General features: G+C 40.6%; 1 protein-coding gene across 1 annotated transcript in view; it reads left to right on the forward strand.

The window, feature by feature from the left end:
- Nucleotides 1-20097, forward strand: part of LOC139765735 (SWI/SNF-related matrix-associated actin-dependent regulator of chromatin subfamily A-like protein 1) — a 280919-nt gene that overhangs the window by 234235 nt on the left and 26587 nt on the right. The window contains exon 9 of the mRNA XM_071693552.1: nt 18044-18151. Coding sequence (XP_071549653.1) covers nt 18044-18151 — 108 coding nt within the window. The remainder of the gene's footprint in view (nt 1-18043; nt 18152-20097) is intronic.

The following is a 20097-nucleotide window of genomic DNA, read 5'->3' on the forward strand; positions in this document are numbered from 1 at the left end:
CTTTCACTAATACTCTTACTTCTTCATCCCACCACTCACTACCCTTTCTAATCAACCCACCTCCCACTCTTCTCATGCCACAAGCATCTTTTGCGCAATCCATCACTGATTCCCTAAATACATCCCATTCCTCCCCCACTCCCCTTACTTCCATTGTTCTCACCTTTTTCCATTCTGTACTCAGAATATATATATATATATATATATATATATATATATATATATATATATATATATATATATATATATATATATATATATTTATATTATTTATTTTTATATATTATACTTTGTCCCTGTCTCCCGCGTTTGCGAGGTAGCGCAAAGAAACAGACGAAAGAAATGGCCCAACCCCCCCCATACACATTTATATACATACGTCCACACACGCAAATATACATACCTACACAGCTTTCCATGGTTTACCCCAGACGCTTCACATGCCCTGATTCAATCCACTGACAGCACGTCAACCCCGGTATACCACATCAATCCAATTCACTTTATTCCTTGCCCTCCTTTCACCCTCCTGCATGTTCAGGCTCCGATCACACAAAATCTTTTTCACTCCATCTTTCCACCTCCAATTTGGTCTCCCACTTCTCCTCGTTCCCTCCACCTCCAACACATATATCCTCTTGGTCAATCTTTCCTCACTCATTCTCTCCATGTGCCCAAACCATTTCAAACCACCCTCTTCTGCTCTCTCAACCACGCTCTTTTTATTTCCACACATCTCTCTTACCCTTACATTACTTACTCGATGAAACCACCTCACACCACACATTGTCCTCAGACATCTCATTTCCAGCACATCCATCCTCCTGCGCACAACTCTATCCATAGCCCACGCCTCGCAACCATACAACATTGTTGGAACCACTATTCCTTCAAACATACCCATTTTTGCTTTCCGAGATAATGTTCTCGACTTCCACACATTCTTCAAGGCTCCCAGAATTTTCGCCCCCTCCCCCACCCTATGATCCACTTCCGCTTCCATGCTTCCATCCGTTGCCAGATCCACTCCCAGATATCTAAAACACTTCACTTCCTCCAGTTTTTCTCCATTCAAACTTAACACCCAATTGACTTGACCCTCAACCCTACTATACCTAATAACCTTGCTCTTATTCACATTTACTCTTAACTTTCTTCTTTCACACACTTTACCAAACTCAGTCACCAGCTTCTGCAGTTTCTCACATGAATCAGCCACCAGTGCTGTATCATCAGCGAACAACAACTGACTCACTTCCCAAGCTCTCTCATCCCCAACAGACTTCATACATGCCCCTCTTTCCAAAACTCTTGCATTCACCTCCCTAACAACCCCATCCATCAACAAATTAAACAACCATGGAGACATCACACACCCCTGCCGCAAACCTACAAACACATACACCTATATACACATACACACACACACACACACACACACACATTATATACACATACATATGAAAAAATGAATTTGAGTGGGAGATGTATAAAAGAAAGAGACAGGAGGTCAAGAGAAAGGTGCAAGAGGTGAAAAAAAGGGCAAATGAGAGTTGGGGTGAGACAGTATCATTAAATTTTAGGGAGAATAAAAAGATGATCTGGAAGGAGGTAAATAAAGTGCGTAAGACAAGGGAGCAAATGGGAACTTCAGTGAAGGGCGCAAATGGGGAGGTGATAACAAGTAGTGGTGATGTTCGAAGGAGATAGAGTGAGTATTTTGAAGGTTTGTTGAATGTGTTTGATGATAGAGTGGCAGATATAAGGTGTTTTGGTCGAGGTGGTGTGCAAAGTGAGAGGGTTAGGGAAAATGATTTGGTAAACAGAGAAGAGGTAGTAAAAGCTTTGCGGAAGATGAAAGCCGGCAAGGCAGCAGGTTTGGATGGTATTGCAGTGGAATTTATTAAAAAAGGGGGTGACTGTATTGTTGACTGGTTGGTAAGGTTATTTAATGTATGTATGACTCATGGTGAGGTGCCTGAGGATTGGCGGAATGCGTGCATAGTGCCATTGTACAAAGGCAAAGGGGATAAGAGTGAGTGCTCAAATTACAGAGGTATAAGTTTGTTGAGTATTCCTGGTAAATTATGTGGGAGGATATTGATTGAGAGGGTGAAGGTATGTACAGAGCATCAGATTGGGGAAGAGCAGTGTGGTTTCAGAAGTGGTAGAGGATGTGTGGATCAGGTGTTTGCTTTGAAGAATGTATGTGAGAAATACTTAGAAAAGCAAATGGATTTGTATGTTGCATTTATTGATCTGGAGAAGGCATATGATAGAGTTGATAGAGATGCTCTGTGGAAGGTATTAAGAATATATGGTGTGGAAGGCAAGTTGTTAGAAGCAGTGAAAAGTTTTTATCGAGGATGTAAGGCATGTGTACGTGTAGGAAGAGAGGAAAGTGATTGGTTCTTAGTGAATATAGGTTTGCGGCAGGGGTGTGTGATGTCTCCATGGTTGTTTAATTTGTTTATGGATGGGGTTGTTAGGGAGGTAAATGCAAGAGTTTTGGAAAGAGGGGCAAGTATGAAGTCTGTTGGGGATGAGAGAGCTTGGGAAGTGAGTCAGTTGTTGTTCGCTGATGATACAGCGCTGGTGGCTGATTCATGTGAGAAACTGCAGAAGCTGGTGACTGAGTTTGGTAAAGTGTGTGAAAGAAGAAAGTTAAGAGTAAATGTGAATAAGAGCAAGGTTATTAGGTACAGTAGGGTTGAGGGTCAAGTCAATTGGGAGGTGAGTTTGAATGGAGAAAAACTGGAGGAAGTGAAGTGTTTTAGATATCTGGGAGTGGATCTGGCAGCGGATGGAACCATGGAAGCGGAAGTGGATCATAGGGTGGGGGAGGGGGCGAAAATCCTGGGAGCTTTGAAGAATGTGTGGAAGTCGAGAACATTATCTCGGAAAGCAAAAATGGGTATGTTTGAAGGAATAGTGGTTCCAACAATGTTGTATGGTTGCGAGGCGTGGGCTATGGATAGAGTTGTGCGCAGGAGGATGGATGTGCTGGAAATGAGATGTTTGAGGACAATGTGTGGTGTGAGGTGGTTTGATCGAGTAAGTAATGTAAGGGTAAGAGAGATGTGTGGAAATAAAAAGAGCGTGGTTGAGAGAGCAGAAGAGGGTGTTTTGAAATGGTTTGGGCACATGGAGAGAATGAGTGAGGAAAGATTGACCAAGAGAATATATGTGTCGGAGGTGGAGGGAACGAGGAGAAGAGGGAGACCAAATTGGAGGTGGAAAGATGGAGTGAAAAAGATTTTGTGTGATCGGGGCCTGAGCATGCAGGAGGGTGAAAGGAGGGCAAGGAATAGAGTGAATTGGAGCGATGTGGTATACCGGGGTTGACATGCTGTCAGTGGATTGAATCAAGGCATGTGAAGTGTCTGGGGTAAACCATGGAAAGCTGTGTAGGTATGTATATTTGCGTGTGTGGACGTATGTATATACATGTGTATGGGGGTGGGTTGGGCCATTTCTTTCGTCTGTTTCCTTGCGCTACCTCGCAAATGCGGGAGACAGCGACAAAGCATAAAAAAAAAAACATGAAAAAGTAAGAAACAATCTAGAAAACGGAAACTTCCAGCTCGAAATGAAATGAAGAATGAATGTCACACAATGGCTCAACCTCCGGCCATGGAAAAGGGAAATGTATAATTTATTTACACAAACGTCAATAGTAGTTTTCATCAATTTAACCACTGTATCATACTGCCTGGTCCGCTTCTCTTATCATGAAACAGGAATATTGGCTTATGATGTTTCTCAATTGTCTTCATTACACAAAGTACAACCATATCTTGGATACATGAGTGTTGGTAGTTGGTCATCCGCCATAATAAAGCCTTGACAGATCAAAAATTTATCTGGACCTCAACTTTTCCAGTACATTTATGAAAAACACCTTTTTGCTTTGCTTTCCATCTCTATCACTTTGAAAAAAAACTCCCTTTGTTCACATTTCAACTACATTTTTTTCCAGTTTCACTATTTTCTTGACAGAGCACCATGTATGAAAACTATCACTCCAGTAACACAACTATAAACATTTACTTCCCCTTTGAAAAAGTTCTGGGGAAGTCTGTCTCGATACACTGCAGGTCACTCTACCACCTGGCGAGGTTTGTGTTGCAATGGCTCTTGATTCACAAACGTAGTAGCATCACTGGTGGGCGGAAGAACATTCTTGTAACCAAGTGAGGATCACAGTCCGTGCAACTACTTGTACCACCACGTCCAAGTATGTTCACCCGAAGTGGTTCCGTGCACCTTGATCCTCTGTAGGATGATGTAGACGCGTCCCAGAACCTCGTCCCCGTCTGCTACTCCAATTGTCTAGTGACCGTGACGACAAATTTCAGAGGTTCAGTTGTGCACACACCCCTCCGCTCCTCACAATCACTGGTGCAGGGACCTGCCTTCCTGCACGGCATGGACCTCTCTCAAAGTCGATCACGTTACATGAGGGGGGAGGGGGATAGTATTCCATGTGTGGCGACGTGGCGATGGGAATGAATAAAGGCAGACAGTGTGAATTGTGTGCATGGGTATATATGTATGTATATGTGTGTGTATATATATGTGTACACTGAGATGTGTAGGTATGTATATTTGCATGTGTGGACGTGTATGTATATACATTGTGTATGGGGGTGGGTTGGGCCATTTCTTTTGTCTGTTTCCTTGCGCTACCTCGCAAACGCGGGAGACAGCGACAAAGCAAAATAAAATAAATATTAGAAATATTAGAAAGGGTAGTGAGTGGTGGGATGAAGAAGTAAGAGTATTAGTGAAAGAGAAGAGAGAGGCATTTGGACGATTTTTGCAGGGAAAAAATGAAATTGAGTGGGAGATGTATAAAAGAAAGAGACAGGAGGTCAAGAGAAAGGTGCAAGAGGTGAAAAAAAGGGCAAATGAGAGTTGGGGTGAGAGAGTATCATTAAATTTTAGGGAGAATAAAAAGATGTTCTGGAAGGAGGTAAATAAAGTGCGTAAGACAAGGGAGCAAATGGGAACTTCAGTGAAGGGCGCAAATGGGGAGGTGATAACAAGTAGTGGTGATGTGAGAAGGAGATGGAGTGAGTATTTTGAAGGTTTGTTGAATGTGTTTGATGATAGAGTGGCAGATATAGGGTGTTTTGGTCGAGGTGGTGTGCAAAGTGAGAGGGTTAGGGAAAATGATTTGGTAAACAGAGAAGAGGTAGTAAAAGCTTTGCGGAAGATGAAAGCCGGCAAGGCAGCAGGTTTGGATGGTATTGCAGTGGAATTTATTAAAAAAGGGGGTGACTGTATTGTTGACTGGTTGGTAAGGTTATTTAATGTATGTATGACTCATGGTGAGGTGCCTGAGGATTGGCGGAATGCGTGCATAGTGCCATTGTACAAAGGCAAAGGGGGTAAGAGTGAGTGCTCAAATTATAGAGGTATAAGTCTGTTGAGTATTCCTGGTAAATTATATGGGAGGGTATTGATTGAGAGGGTGAAGGCATGTACAGAGCATCAGATTGGGGAAGAGCAGTGTGGTTTCAGAAGTGGTAGAGGATGTGTGGATCAGGTGTTTGCTTTGAAGAATGTATGTGAGAAATACTTAGAAAAGCAAATGGATTTGTATGTAGCATTTATGGATCTGGAGAAGGCATATGATAGAGTTGATAGAGATGCTCTGTGGAAGGTATTAAGAATATATGGTGTGGGAGGAAAGTTGTTAGAAGCAGTGAAAAGTTTTTATCGAGGATGTAAGGCATGTGTACGTGTAGGAAGAGAGGAAAGTGATTGGTTCTCAGTGAATGTAGGTTTGCGGCAGGGGTGTGTGATGTCTTGATGGTTGTTTAATTTGTTTATGGATGGGGTTGTTAGGGAGGTGAATGCAAGAGTTTTGGAAAGAGGGGCAAGTATGAAGTCTGTTGGGGATGAGAGAGCTTGGGAAGTGAGTCAGTTGTTGTTCGCTGATGATACAGCGCTGGTGGCTGATTCATGTGAGAAACTGCAGAAGCTGGTGACTGAGTTTGGTAAAGTGTGTGGAAGAAGAAAGTTAAGAGTAAATGTGAATAAGAGCAAGGTTATTCAGTACAGTAGGGTTGAGGGTCAAGTCACTTGGGAGGTAAGTTTGAATGGAGCAAAACTGGAGGAAGTAAAGTGTTTTAGATATCTGGGAGTGGATCTGGCAGCGGATGGAACCATGGAAGCAGAAGTGGATCATAGGGTGGGGGAGGGGGCGAAAATCCTGGGGGCCTTGAAGAATGTGTGGAAGTCGAGAACATTATCTCGGAAAGCAAAAATGGGTATGTTTGAAGGAATAGTGGTTCCAACAATGTTGTATGGTTGCGAGGCGTGGGCTATGGATAGAGTTGTGCGCAGGAGGATGGATGTGCTGGAAATGAGATGTTTGAGGACAATGTGTGGTGTGAGGTGGTTTGATCGAGTGAGTAACGTAAGGGTAAGAGAGATGTGTGGAAATAAAAAGAGCGTGGTTGAGAGAGCAGAAGAGGGTGTTTTGAAGTGGTTTGGGCACATGGAGAGGATGAGTGAGGAAAGATTGACCAAGAGGATATATGTGTCGGAGGTGGAGGGAGCAAGGAGAAGAGGGAGACCAAATTGGAGGTGGAAAGATGGAGTGAAAAAGATTTTGTGTGATCGGGGCCTGAACATGCAGGAGGGTGAAAGGAGGGCAAGGAATAGAGTGAATTGGATTGATGTGGTATACCGGGGTTGACGTGCTGTCAGTGGATTGAATCAAGGCATGTGAAGCGTCTGGGGTAAACCATGGAAAGCTGTGTAGGTATGTATATTTGCGTGTGTGGACGTATGTATATACATGTGTATGGGGGGGGGTTGGGCCATTTCTTTCGTCTGTTTCCTTGCGCTACCTCGCAAACGCGGGAGACAGCGACAAAGTATGAAAAAAAAAATATATATATATATATTTATATATATATATATATATATATATATATATATATATATATATATATATATATATATATATATAGTGTATCAAGACAGACTTCCCAGAACTTTTTTAAAGGGGAAGTAAATGTTTATAGTTGTGTTACTGGAGTGATAGTTTTCATACATGGTGCTCTGACAAGAAGATAGTGAAATTGGAAAAAAATGTAGCTTAGACATTGAAGCTTATTCTTTTTTCAAATTGATAGAGATGGAAAGCAAAAAGGTGTTTTTCATAAATGTACTACTATTGACGTTTGTGTAAATAAATTATACATTTCCCTTTTCCGTGGCCGGAGGTTGAGCCATTGTGTGACATTCATTTTTCATTTCATTTCGAGCTGGAAGTTTCAGTTTTCTAGATTGTTTCTTACATTTTTCATATGTATGTGTATATAATGTTTGTGTGTGTGTGTGTGTGTGTGCGTGTGTATGTGTATATAGGTGTATGTGTATGTAGGTTTGCGGCAGGGGTGTGTGATGTCTCCATGGTTGTTTAATGTGTTTATGGATGGGGTTGTTAGGGAGGTGAATGCAAGAGTTTTGGAAAGAGGGGCAAGTATGAAGTCTGTTGGGGATGAGAGAGCTTGGGAAGTGAGTCAGTTGTTGTTCGCTGATGATACAGCGCTGGTGGCTGATTCATGTGAGAAACTGCAGAAGCTGGTGACTGAGTTTGGTAAAGTGTGTGAAAGAAGAAAGTTAAGAGTAAATGTGGATAAGAGTAAGGTTATTAGGTACAGTAGGGTTGAGGATCAAGTCACTTGGGAGGTAAGTTTGAATGGAGAAAAACTGGAGGAAGTAAAGTATTTTAGATATCTGGGAGTGGATCTGGCAGCGGATGGAACCATGGAAGCGGAAGTGAAGCATAGGGTGGGGGAGGGGGTGAAAATCCTGGGAGCCTTGAAGATTGTGTGGAAGTCGAGGACATTATCTCGGAAAGCAAAAATGGGTATGTTTGAAGGAATAGTGGTTCCAACAGTGTTGTATGGTCGCGAGGTGTGGGCTATGGATAGAGTTGTGTGCAGGAGGATGGATGTGCTGGAAATGAGATGTTTGAGGACAATGTGTGGTGTGAGGTGGTTTGATCGAGCAAGTAACGTAAGGGTAAGAGAGATGTCTGGAAATAAAAAGAGCATGGTTGAGAGAGCAGAAGAGGGTGTTTTGAAATTGTTTGGGCACATGGAGAGAATGAGTGAGGAAAGATTGACCAAGAGGATATATGTGTCGGAGGTGGAGGGAACGAGGAGAAGTGGGAGACCAAATTGGAGGTGGAAAGATGGAGTGAAAAAGATTTTGTGTGATCGGGGCCTGAACATGCAGGAGGGTGAAAGGAGGGCAAGGAATAGAGTGAATTGGATCGATGTGGTATACCGGGGTTGATGTGCTGTCAGTGGATTAAAACAGGGCATGTGAAGCGTCCGGGGTAAACCATGGAAAGCTGTGTAGGTATGTATATTTGCGTGTGTGGACGTATGTATATACATGTGTATGGGGGTGGGTTGGGCCATTTCTTTCATCTGTTTCCTTGCGCTACCTCGCAAATGCGGGAGACTGTGACAAAGCAAAAAAGAAAGAAAAAAAAAAATATATATATATATATATATATATATATATATATATATATATATAATCTATATATATATGTACTTAGAAAAGCAAATGGATTTGTATGTAGCATTTATGGATCTGGAGAAGGCATATGATAGAGTTGATAGAGATGATCTGTGGAAGGTATTAAGAATATATGGTGTGGGAGGCAAGTTGTTAGAAGCAGTGAAAAGTTTTTATCGAGGATGTAAAGCATGTGTACGTGTAGGAAGAGAGGAAAGTGATTGGTTCTCAGTGAATGTAGGTTTGCGGCAGGGGTGTGTGATATCTCCATGGTTGTTTAATTTGTTTATGGATGGGGTTGTTAGGGAGGTAAATGCAAGAGTTTTGGAAAGAGGGGCAAGTATGAAGTCTGTTGGGGATGAGAGAACTTGGGAAGTGAGTCAGTTGTTGTTCGCTGATGATACAGCACTGGTGGCTGATTCATGTGAGAAACTGCAGAAGCTGGTGACTGAGTTTGGTAAAGTGTGTGAAAGAAGAAAGTTAAGAGTAAATGTGAATAAGAGCAAGGTTATTCGGTACAGTAGGGTTGAGGGTCAAGTCAATTGGGAGGTAAGTTTGAATGGAGCAAAACTGGAGGAAGTAAAGTGTTTTAGATATCTGGGAGTGGATCTGGCAGCGGATGGAACCATGGAAGCAGAAGTGGATCATAGGGTGGGGGAGGGGGCGAAAATCCTGGGAGCCTTGAAGAATGTGTGGAAGTCGAGAACATTATATCGGAAAGTAAAAATGGGTATGTTTGAAGGAATAGTTGTTCCAACAATGTTGTATGGTTGCGAGGCGTGGGCTATGGATAGAGTTGTGCGCAGGAGGATGGATGTGCTGGAAATGAGATGTTTGAGGACAATGTGTGGCGTGAGGTGGTTTGATCGAGTAAGTAACGTAAGGGTAAGAGAGATGTGTGGAAATAAAAAGAGCGTGGTTGAGAGAGCAGAAGAGGGTGTTTTGAAATGGTTTGGGCACATGGAGAGAATGAGTGAGGAAAGATTGACCAAGAGGATATATGTGTCGGAGGTGGAGGGAACGAGGAGAAGAGGGAGGCCAAATTGGAGGTGGAAAGATGGAGTGAAAAAGATTTTGTGTGATCGGGGCCTGAACATGCAGGAGGGTGAAAGGAGGGCAAGAAATAGAGTGAATTGGAGCGATGTGGTATACAGGGGTTGACGTGCTGTCAGTGGATTGAATCAAGGCATGTGAAGCGTCTGGGGTAAACCATGGAAAGCTGTGTAGGTATGTATATTTGCGTGTGTGGACGTGTGTATGTACGTGTGTATGGGGGTTGGGCCATTTCTTTCGTCTGTTTCCTTGCGCTACCTCGCAAACGCGGGAGACAGCGACAAAGTATAAAAAAAAAAAAAAAAAAAAAATATATATATATATATATATATCTGTAAATATGTATATGTTGATATGTATATGTTGATATGTATTTGTATGTAATATCTGTGTGTGGGCATTTATGTATATATATGTTTATGTGAGTGAATGGGCCATGCTTTGTCTGTTTCCTGGCGTAACCTTGCTAACACGGGAAACAGCAATCAATTATGATAAATAAAAAGTATGAATAAAGTATGATTTGTCCCTGAAGCAAATCCTAAGTAGAACTTTGTAACAAAAAATAAGAAAACACTTATGTTAATGGAGTTAAAGTTGTCCAACAGTTAAGCTATCTCAGAAAACTTTGAGGTTAGTGTTGTAACTACTCAAATTTGTCTTGTAATCATTCAAATTTGTCTAATGCCAGTGTGATCCCTGGCACTGCTTCACTTACATTCAGCAATGAGAAGATGCAAGGGTTCTTAAGGAAATGCTGGTATCTGGAACTTGGATAATTAACCCACTGTCCTGAGGTTCTAGAATGAGGTTATGCAACCTACCATTATTACCTCACATTTGACTTTTCAGCCAGTCGCATCCTTTGCCGTGTTCCATCTAAACCAATTAGCGCTCTGCCCTCAACTTGTTATACATTTGTATAGCAAATTTCATATTTGCAGTACCTGTGTACAGTATGGGAGAGAGTTCTAACATTCATGATACCCTTTCTCTTGAACTTTTTATGCTGTCAAGTAGCCTTTTAACTTTTTGTAAACTGCCAGCATTTACAGCATCATTGGTTAGTTGTTTTCCATCTATCCACCATCATGACACTAATCTATACTTTCTAGCATCTGTTCCAACAAACTTTTCCCATTTTTTATGGCCTGTGATTGCTTTTGAAAAATTGTTCCTACTCAGTATCATTCAGCTGATATAGAAACTTGAATGCTCTTCTGTGGTTCTCCCTTTCTCTCCGCTCCTCCATGGTGTGGATAGCTTTGTAGCTTTCATTCAGTCATGTTAGCTAAAGTTTCTAAATCTAGGTACTGCAAAATTTTAGTAACTCGTACCTATACCTTCTTAATCAGATCTTTATGCTTTAGGTGTAGTGATCAAACTTGCATGGCACAATCCAGTTTTGGTCTGATATGTGTAAAGAATGATTTTATGAACTTGACCATGTCCATATATTTGAATGCAATTCTTCTACTTGCCCCAAGACATTTTGCCTCTCACAGTTTTCCTTGTGTGAAGCTCAGGCAATAAATTAGGAATTCCTAGCTCTCTTTCACTTGTAAATTATTTCTCTCAAGGTAATAATGTCACCAAGGCCTTCTTTTAGTCTGTCCCATCCTCATCACCTTGCTTTGCCGTGGATTGAATCATACCTCCATATATTCAACCATCTTAGCAGATTATCCAGAGTTCCCAATAGGCAGATACAGTCATCATTGTTCTTTGTTTCCCACATGATTTTGGCATTGTCCACAAACTTGTTTAGGTACGATTCCAGTCCATCAGCAAGTCATTTATACACACCAACAGTAGCAGAATGCCCTGTGGCATACCACTTGTGACTCCAGTCCACTTCAAGGATGCACCTCTTACCTGTGTTCTTTGCTCCCTTCCAGTAAAAGTCCTCTCTACTGAATTAATTTACTGGACTCCCTTATCAAGAGGGCTCTTCCTTGCTTCCTATATTTTCCTTGTTCTTTCTATTGTGTACCCCTCTGGGCAGACTATGTTAGAGTTAGGCTCATGTATGAGATTCATCTTCACCACTCACACTGTGTCTGGGTTGGAGTCTTGTAAGCAGTCCCTAAATTCTAGCTCCTTTCCTTTTGTTACCAGGCTATCTGCATTTGTATACAGAATCTTCAACCTAAAGCTCTTGCTATTAGCTAGATCTGGCCTCCTTGGACTATTTGAGGGAGATCCTCCCTCTGTTCTGATTTTACCTCTTCCATTTTTTGCCTTTTGTTAGTTCTCCTTGGTTATCCTTCTCACTTCCCTTATTCTGTTCTCCTGAGAAACATTTTAACTTTCATTCTGGCAAGATTATATGCCTAAGTACAGTTGCCTGCAGTTCTGATCAGTGCATTTAGTGTTGCAAACACTGATCTTCATGCATAATGAAGCTCTTCTCATCTGGATTCGAAGTGTCTCAAGCTTGAGGAGGTTAAAGATGGAGGGGGAGACGAGGTGTGGTGGAAAGTTAGGGGAGGGGAGCTGTGGTTTTGGTGCATTACACTAAGTTTGAATGAATGTAGCTTGTTTTGTCTGTTTTCCTGGCACTTCCTTGCTGAAGCAGGGGATAGTGATAATACCGCAATTCTGAGATATTCTTAGCTTATTTTGCTTAAAATTAACCCTAACTATGGCTTCTAAGACATGAAAGTGTAAGTCTTGGTGTCAAACGTAAACACCAGTCCATATCAATCCAAGGTAAAGTAGAACTGTTGAAAAAAATGGACCTTGGTGTTTCGGTGCGTAAGCTGTGTGACATCTACAGTATTGGTTCATCAACTGTTTATGATGTAAAGAAGCAAAGGGAGAAAATATTGAAATTCTGTACAGACAGCAATTCCAAGAAGCAAATGACAATTAGAAAAACTATGAAAGATGGTAAGAGTACTGAGCATGATCGAGTGATGATGGAATGGTTTCAACAGCGTTGGAGTGGTGGAGTGGACTTGTCAGGTAGCATGGTAATGGACCAGGCTAAGTTGTTCCATAAAGAGCTTAAATTACAACATGAGTGTGACTATAGTGAAGGATGGATTCAAAGATTCAAGAAGTGTCATGGAATTTCCATGAATAAAGTGTGCGGAGAAAAGCAGTCTGCACGCCACGAAGGAGCTGCCGAATATGTGGACGAATTTGCGAAACTCATAGCAGACGAGCACCTCAGTCCTGAGTAAGTGTATGATGCAGATGAAACTGCATTATTCTGGCAATGCACACATAGGAAAACACTAAAAACAGAAGACAAAGAAGACCCCGCAGGATTCAAACATGGGTGTATCTAGGGGAAATAGCACTTATTGCAATCACTGAAATTGCACCCATTCAAACATATGCATATGATATAAATATTTTGTATTTTTAGTACCTCTGCCAAGGAGATTATGTTTTTACCAGCATTTGTTTGTTTGTCTGTGAGCAACTTTCTACAAAAGTTATGAACAAATTTTGATGAAATTTTCAGTGAAAGTCAGAAATGACCCATGGACCAGTTGATTAGATTTTGGGAGTGATATGAATCATTTTCTGGATCCAGGATGCCATTACGGAAATATCAGTTTTTGTGAATAACTATTGAACTAGTAATGATATTAATGTGATTCCAAATGCCAAAGATATGTGTTTATGGTCAAGAAATCTAAATCTTTAAGACCCAAATCATTGTCTGGATCCAGGACGCCATTACACCACTGCCTCCCCTTCAAGTGGCGCTCAGGGCACCTGCCCTACTTGCCATATCTCAGATACGCTGCTGGATTCAAACAATCTAAGGACAGATTTACCATCTTATAACATATTATATTTGTTTAATTTGAATTTCTAGCATTCCATGGTATACTTTAGACACATGGGAGATGTATGATTAGTGGGTTAGAGGTGTGTTGATAAATTATTATGTGACAACACTTGGTCCAGCAAAATGGTTAATCCGGCAAGGCTTTGGGACCAGGAGTGCCAGAAAATTAGTGGTGTACCTGTATTACTTTTGACATCTACAGACTGCATGTGGTGAGATGGCATGAATTTATTATTTGCTGTTTACAGTAAACTAAGGTGATGAGATTCAGGGGAGTGAGACATGTTCATTTAAGTATAAGTTTGATGTGGGAAACTGGGAGAAAGAGGAGTGCTCTAGATACCATGGAGTGGACATTGCAGTGGATGTAACTGTGGTAGAGTTAATGATGGCTGTGTAGTGAGCCAGCACTTCTTCAGTTGTCACATTGCATTCCTTTGACCCAGGTAGCTGTCTTTTTCTGCCTCACCCACACATGGACTACTGATATTCTTTCCACAGATTTATAATGTCTCTATCTCACATTACACTGAACAACACAACTCATTCTTTGCTGTTCTGAATTTTCCAGCGTTGAGCATTTTGCCTTTTGGTAAAATGATATGAGCAGTAGATAGAAGTTGTTGGTAAGAACGTTAGACTGGAGTTTTTAGGTGGAAACATTAAGGAGAAGTAGTAAGGTGGAGCATTAGCTGGGAGCATTAGGTAGAAGTAGTAGGTGGTAACATTAGGCAGGAATATTAGGTAGATACATTAGGTAGAAGTAGTTAGTAGGAACATTAGATGGGAGCCAGTGAAAACACTGCACTAGGGTTGCCCTTTGCCTGTGGCCAGTTAAAGGCTAAGAAGCAGCACTGGAGTTCACCATTTATGGAGATTCTTTTGCCTTGGACACCCTTTGAGGGAGTTCCCAAAGGGAACAGGCATCAGAGATAAAGATGGATAGGAACTTTGGAAGCTGAAGTAAGGAAAGGAGGTAAAGGTCGTGGATGCTTTAAGGAGTGTAAGGAAGGAGAGTTCATTTTCTTTGAAGGCAAAGATAGGTATGTTTAGTGGTTTTGATGGTCTTAGTGCTGATGGCATTGTTTGGGTGCGAGTCTTTTGCCATGAATGCAGAAAAATGAAAAAGGGTAGATGTGTTGGAAATATAATTCCTGAGGACAGTAAATTGTGGGGAGGGTTGATAGTGAAAGGAATGACAATATAAGAAAGCTGTGTGATATGAAGTGGAGTATGACTGCAAGAGCTAACCAGGGTGTGCTGAAAAGATTCAGACATTTGTAGATGATGAAAGAAGAGAGACTGATTATCATTATTATTTTTTAGTATTATATAATCCAAGAACTCCTTCTTCAGGGGCTGCACTGCAATCAAGAGCAGGGAATGGATAAAATCCCATAAAGTAGGAAGTGCCATGACAAGATTGTACTCTGATGATACAACCTTGCCAAAGTGGATTTTTCACTCATGGCAAAACCATAAGTAGGGAAAATCAGGTAATGCCAGGGCAAACTTATCAAAATGATATACATGTCAGAAATGGAGGGAGCAAAGGGGAAGACCAGTGAGATAGAAGGCAGGAGTGAAAGAGGCTTTGATTTTTCAAATTGAAAGACCTGAATATACAAGAGGATGAGAGGCATGCATAAGATCAAGTAAATTGGAGTAGTTTGGTGTCATTGGGCTGAACAGGACATATGAATTGGTCAAGGGAACCATGGAATAGTCTTTGGGTAGACTATGAGTAGGGCTCTTGTTTTAGTGCATTAAAATATACATAACAACTAGAGATTAGATGTAAGCAAATGAGACCACCCTTCTGTTTCTGGCAGTACCACAGTAATCCAGAAGACAGCAAAAAAAAAAAAAAATCACTAAAAGAATTATACCAGGAGGGCTTGGGTATAAAAGTGGTAAAGAAGCAGAAAGAGCAGAAAAATGGTACCTGAAACAAGAGAACCAAATTTTATGAGTAATATTGGAGGCCATAGATTTACCTACCATTGGAAAGAAGGGAAACTTCATCACAACTTTGAAGTTGCTAAATCATTTTAATGATGACGGTGAATGACTTTTCAAAACATACTAAGATACAGCAACCAGAAGACATTGCAATAGATTAAACAAGACAGATGTTTAAAGAAATATGAAGAATTACTTTTTTAGTGTTAGAGTCGTGGATGAATGAAGGGAGGTAGCTAATGAAACTAAATTTTGAATGAAGGGAGGTAGCTAATGAAACTAAATTTTTAGAAATTGGAAAATAAAAAGTTGCATGAGAGTAAAAGTTCAAATAGGTAATTTCACACACACACACACACACACACACACACACACCAAATGTACTGAAGATGGAAGTGGATACACTAGATAAACTTTTTGGAATACTGTTCAGGATGTCTTTGTAGAGAGGCAGAGTACCAAGGGAACAGAAAAGGGCAAACATTATACTGAATCTCAATAATAAGGGGACTATGAACAGATACTGAACTACAGATTAGTCTTTGATGAATGTGGCCTGTAAGGTCCTGGTAGAGAATTAGAAAGCAATGAGTAAATTTCTACTTAGGAGAAATTACTTCAGTGAGAAATAGAATGGTTTTAAGGAAAGGAGGTCCTGTGTAACAAACCACTTAGTTTCTACAAGAGAATGAACCATATCTTAGATGAAAGGGATGGTTGGATTGCTTGTATCTAGACTGTCAGAAAGCATTTGACACTGAACTGCATGGGAGGCTGGTTAAGAAACTGGATTACCAGGCAAGGATATGGGAGAAACTTCTTGATAGATGAAAGATTATCTCATTGGAGCAGAACCAATCATGCATTTCAGAGAAGCCTTCTCCAAATGGGTCAGTGACTATCGAAGTGACACAGGGTTCTGTTCTGGCACTATTACTCTTCTTTATTTCCATAAATGACTTACCTGAAGGTGTAGACTTTTCTTTTTTGCAGATAAGGGGAGTGAAAATTGAGGAGGATTGCATCAACCTTGAAAGGAGACCTAAGCAGACTCCAGAGTTGGTTTAATGCATGGTTGATGAAATTCAGCTAAAGCAAAAGTAATGAGAATGAAACAAAATTAGATAAGTCTCTAATATGATTATTATTTTGCAGTAAAAAAGCTTCAGGATTCCGTGCATCAGAAGGACTAGGGAGTTATTTTCCCTAACCTGTTGCCAAAGCTCCTTATTAGGAGATAGTTAAGGAGATAAAGTATATACTGGTAAATCTTAGAATAGCTCTCTTAAGTATACAGAGTAGGAATTACGTAGCAAATTGTTCATATCCTACATAAGCCTAAAATTAGAATGTACTTGTCAAGTTTAGTCACCACACTGAAAGAGGCACACAGAGCTAATATAGAAGGTCTAGAGGAGGGCAGCAAAGATTGTACATTAAGACAACTGAGTCACAGGAAAAGGCTGTTAGCTTTAGATTTGCCCCCTTTAGAAAGGAAAAGAGTGAGGTTTGAGTTTATTAGTACCTTTAAGTTTTCTAAACAGATCAATAATATAGACAGTAAACAGCTCTTTGAGAGATCTACATCTCTCAAAGACCTGTTTACTGAGCAAGAAACTGGTTAGGAAAAATGTGAAAAAGTACTTTAATGTTATAAGTTGTAGGTGAATTGAATGAAGTAGAAAAACTTAGGACTTGGTTGATGCAAACAGTCCACGTAAGGTTAAATGATTATGGAGAACGTTCAGGAGATGGGGTCCCATAAGTGTAAAACTCTCTCCCTGTACTGTACAAATAGGTCATTAATTGCAGAGATAAGAGTAGAGCAACAAAGATGGTATCAGAATTAAGAGATTTTAGTTACAGGGAAAGGCTAGAGACCTCAAATGAAGAAAGATGAGTTATGGACACACAAAACAGATTGATGATATATAGAATGAATACCCATTAGATAGATGTAGAGATAGAACAACCAGAAGACAACGTGAAACTAAGCAAAAAAACTTTTTAAAAAGGATGTGAAAAAGTACTTTTACAGAAGTGGTGGATGATTTGAATAAAATTACTCATGTGGTTAATGCAGACAGCTTACAGAAACTAAAGAAGTTGTATAGTAGTAGAAAAAGTTCAAGACTTGGGGACCCATGACTGTGAAAGTCCCTCTCTGTGCAGTACAAGTAGGTAATTACATAAAATTATTGCATACCTGTGAGTACCTACAATATGATTTTGCTTTGACAGGGATAGTGCATGGTGTTAACACTGTACTGTAGTGTTCAGTGTGTGACCTGCCTGTTTCCCACAGGTATTGTTTTCTTCTATCACACATATTGCATATTTGCCTTTCTTGGTCAAAGTTTTGTTTCCATCTTTCTTGTTGGGTTTTTGAAAGTATATGTTTGGTAATATTTAGGTATATTCCATGGATTTCTTGTTGATTAATTCCTTGTATTCCTTACATTTTGAGAAGTGTTAATTGTACAAATTAAGATGTCGATATGAGTTATGGTATGTCAAGTAATTTTCTATTACTGTACTATGCATGTATATATGTCATAGTTTATATATTTTTTATTAGATGCACATCTCATATTCTTTGGTAAACTTGTAAGCTGTTGCCCATTGATAAAAAGTCTCAGTATTTTAGAAAAATAATTCTTGTTACAGTGAATACATCAAGGAGCTGCTGGAGTCTGACAAGAAATTTCTGGTGTTTGCCCACCACAGGGTTATGATGGACAAGCTGTGTGATACATGTGACAATGCAAACTGCAGGTCAGTAACAATGAAGTGTTCATATCAGCAGTATGTAACTGTGTCCAGCTTACAGTATCTCATATGTTTAGCCAGCTTGGTCATGGTGAAAATCATTCATATTCCAGTGGTGTGGGTAGGGAAGATGGTAATAAGGCAGTATTGGATTACGTACTAAATGGTAGGTGTACAGAAGAGACTCTAGGATGTGAATGCATTAAGAGGGGCAGCTAGTGGGATTTGACCATTACCTTGTGGAGGCAAGTGTAAAGATTTTTAGGGTTTTTTAGAAATGAGGTAACTATGTGAGAGAGAAGGGGGTGGTGAAATTAAGTGAGCTTTGAAAAGAAATGTGTGAAGATGTACCAGGAGAAATTGGGAGTAGAATGGCAAAAGGTGAGAGCACATGAAGCAAGGAGAATAGGTGAGGAATGGGAAATATTTAGGGAGGTGCTGCTGGCACATGCAAGAGAAATGTGTGGCATGCAGATGGTTGGAGGTTGGCAGATGAGAAAGGATAGCGAGTGGGGGAGTGACAAAGTAAAGTTGCTAGTGAAAGAAAAGAGAGAGATGTAAGAGCAGTACATACAAGGATTGAGTGCAGATGGTTGGGAGGTGTATAAGAGAAAGCACCAGGAGGTCAAGAGGAAGATGCAGGGATTGAAAAAGAGGGCAAATGAGAGTTGGGATGAGCAAGTATCAGTAAACATCAGGGAGAATTAGATATTTTAGAAGGGGCTTTATAGCATGAGAAAAACAAAAGAGAGCAAATGTGATCATCAGTGAAAGAGGCAAATGGAAAAGTGTTAGCAGGTCGTGATGAGGTGAGGAGATGGAGTGAGTATTTTGAACGACTGTTGATGAATGTGGTTGATGGGAAATGTAAGGTGTTTTAGGTCAGGGAGGTGTATAAAGTGAGAGTCATGGAATGTGGTTTGGTGAAAAGAGAAGTGGTGAAAGCTTTTTGTAAGATGAATGTGGCAAGGCAGCTGGAGTGGATGGTACTGCACTTGAATTTTTAAAGAAAGGGGATGAACATGTTGTTTATTGGTTTGTAAGGATTTTCAGTATATGTATAGATCATGGTGAGATGCCCGAGGATTGATGGAAAGCATGCATGGTGCCATTGTATGAAGGCAAGAGAGACAGTGGTGAGTGTTCGAACTAAGAGGTATAAGTTTGTTGAGTGTACCTGGTAAGCTGTATAGAAGAGTGGTAATTGAGAGGGTGAAGGCATCAGACTGGGGAGGAACAAAGTGGGTTTAGGAGTGGTAGAGGATAATTGGATCAGGTATTAGCTTTGAAAAACGTGTGTGATAAGTACTTAGCGAAACAGATGAATTTGTATTTGGCGTTTATGGATCTCAAGGGTTGACAGAGATGCCCTTTGAAAGATCTTGCCAATATATGGTGTGGGAAGAAATCTACTAGAAGCAGTGAGAAGTTTTTATCTAGAATGTAAGTGTGTGTATACGTGGGAAGAGAGGAGAGTGAGTGGTTCCTTTTGAAGGTTGCTCTGTGGTAGTGGTGTATAATGTCACCTTGGCTGTTTAATTTGTTTGTGAATGGGTTGATGAGGGAGATAACTGCAAGGGTCTGTGACAGAGGGGCAATTATTCAGTCTGTAGCGATGAAGGGTTCTGAGAAGTGTCACTTGTTTGCTGATGACACAGCGCTGGTGAAAGATTTGAGTGATAAGAAACTGCAGAAGTTAGTGACTGAGTTTAGGAGTGTGAGAAAGGAGAAAGTTGAGAATAACTGTGATTAAAAGCAAGGTTGTTAGATTTAGCAGGGCAGAGGGACAGGTTACCTAGGGTTTGAGTGTGAATGGAGAAAATCTGGAATGAGTGAATTGTTTTAAATGCGTAAGAGTGGAAAAGGCAGGAAATGAAACCATGGAAGTGGAAGAGAGTCATAGGATGTGTCAGGGGACAAAGGTTCCTGGAACATTGATGAATGTGTGGAAA

Source organism: Panulirus ornatus, chromosome 55 (assembly GCF_036320965.1).
Source record: "Panulirus ornatus isolate Po-2019 chromosome 55, ASM3632096v1, whole genome shotgun sequence".
NCBI lineage: Eukaryota > Metazoa > Arthropoda > Malacostraca > Decapoda > Palinuridae > Panulirus > Panulirus ornatus.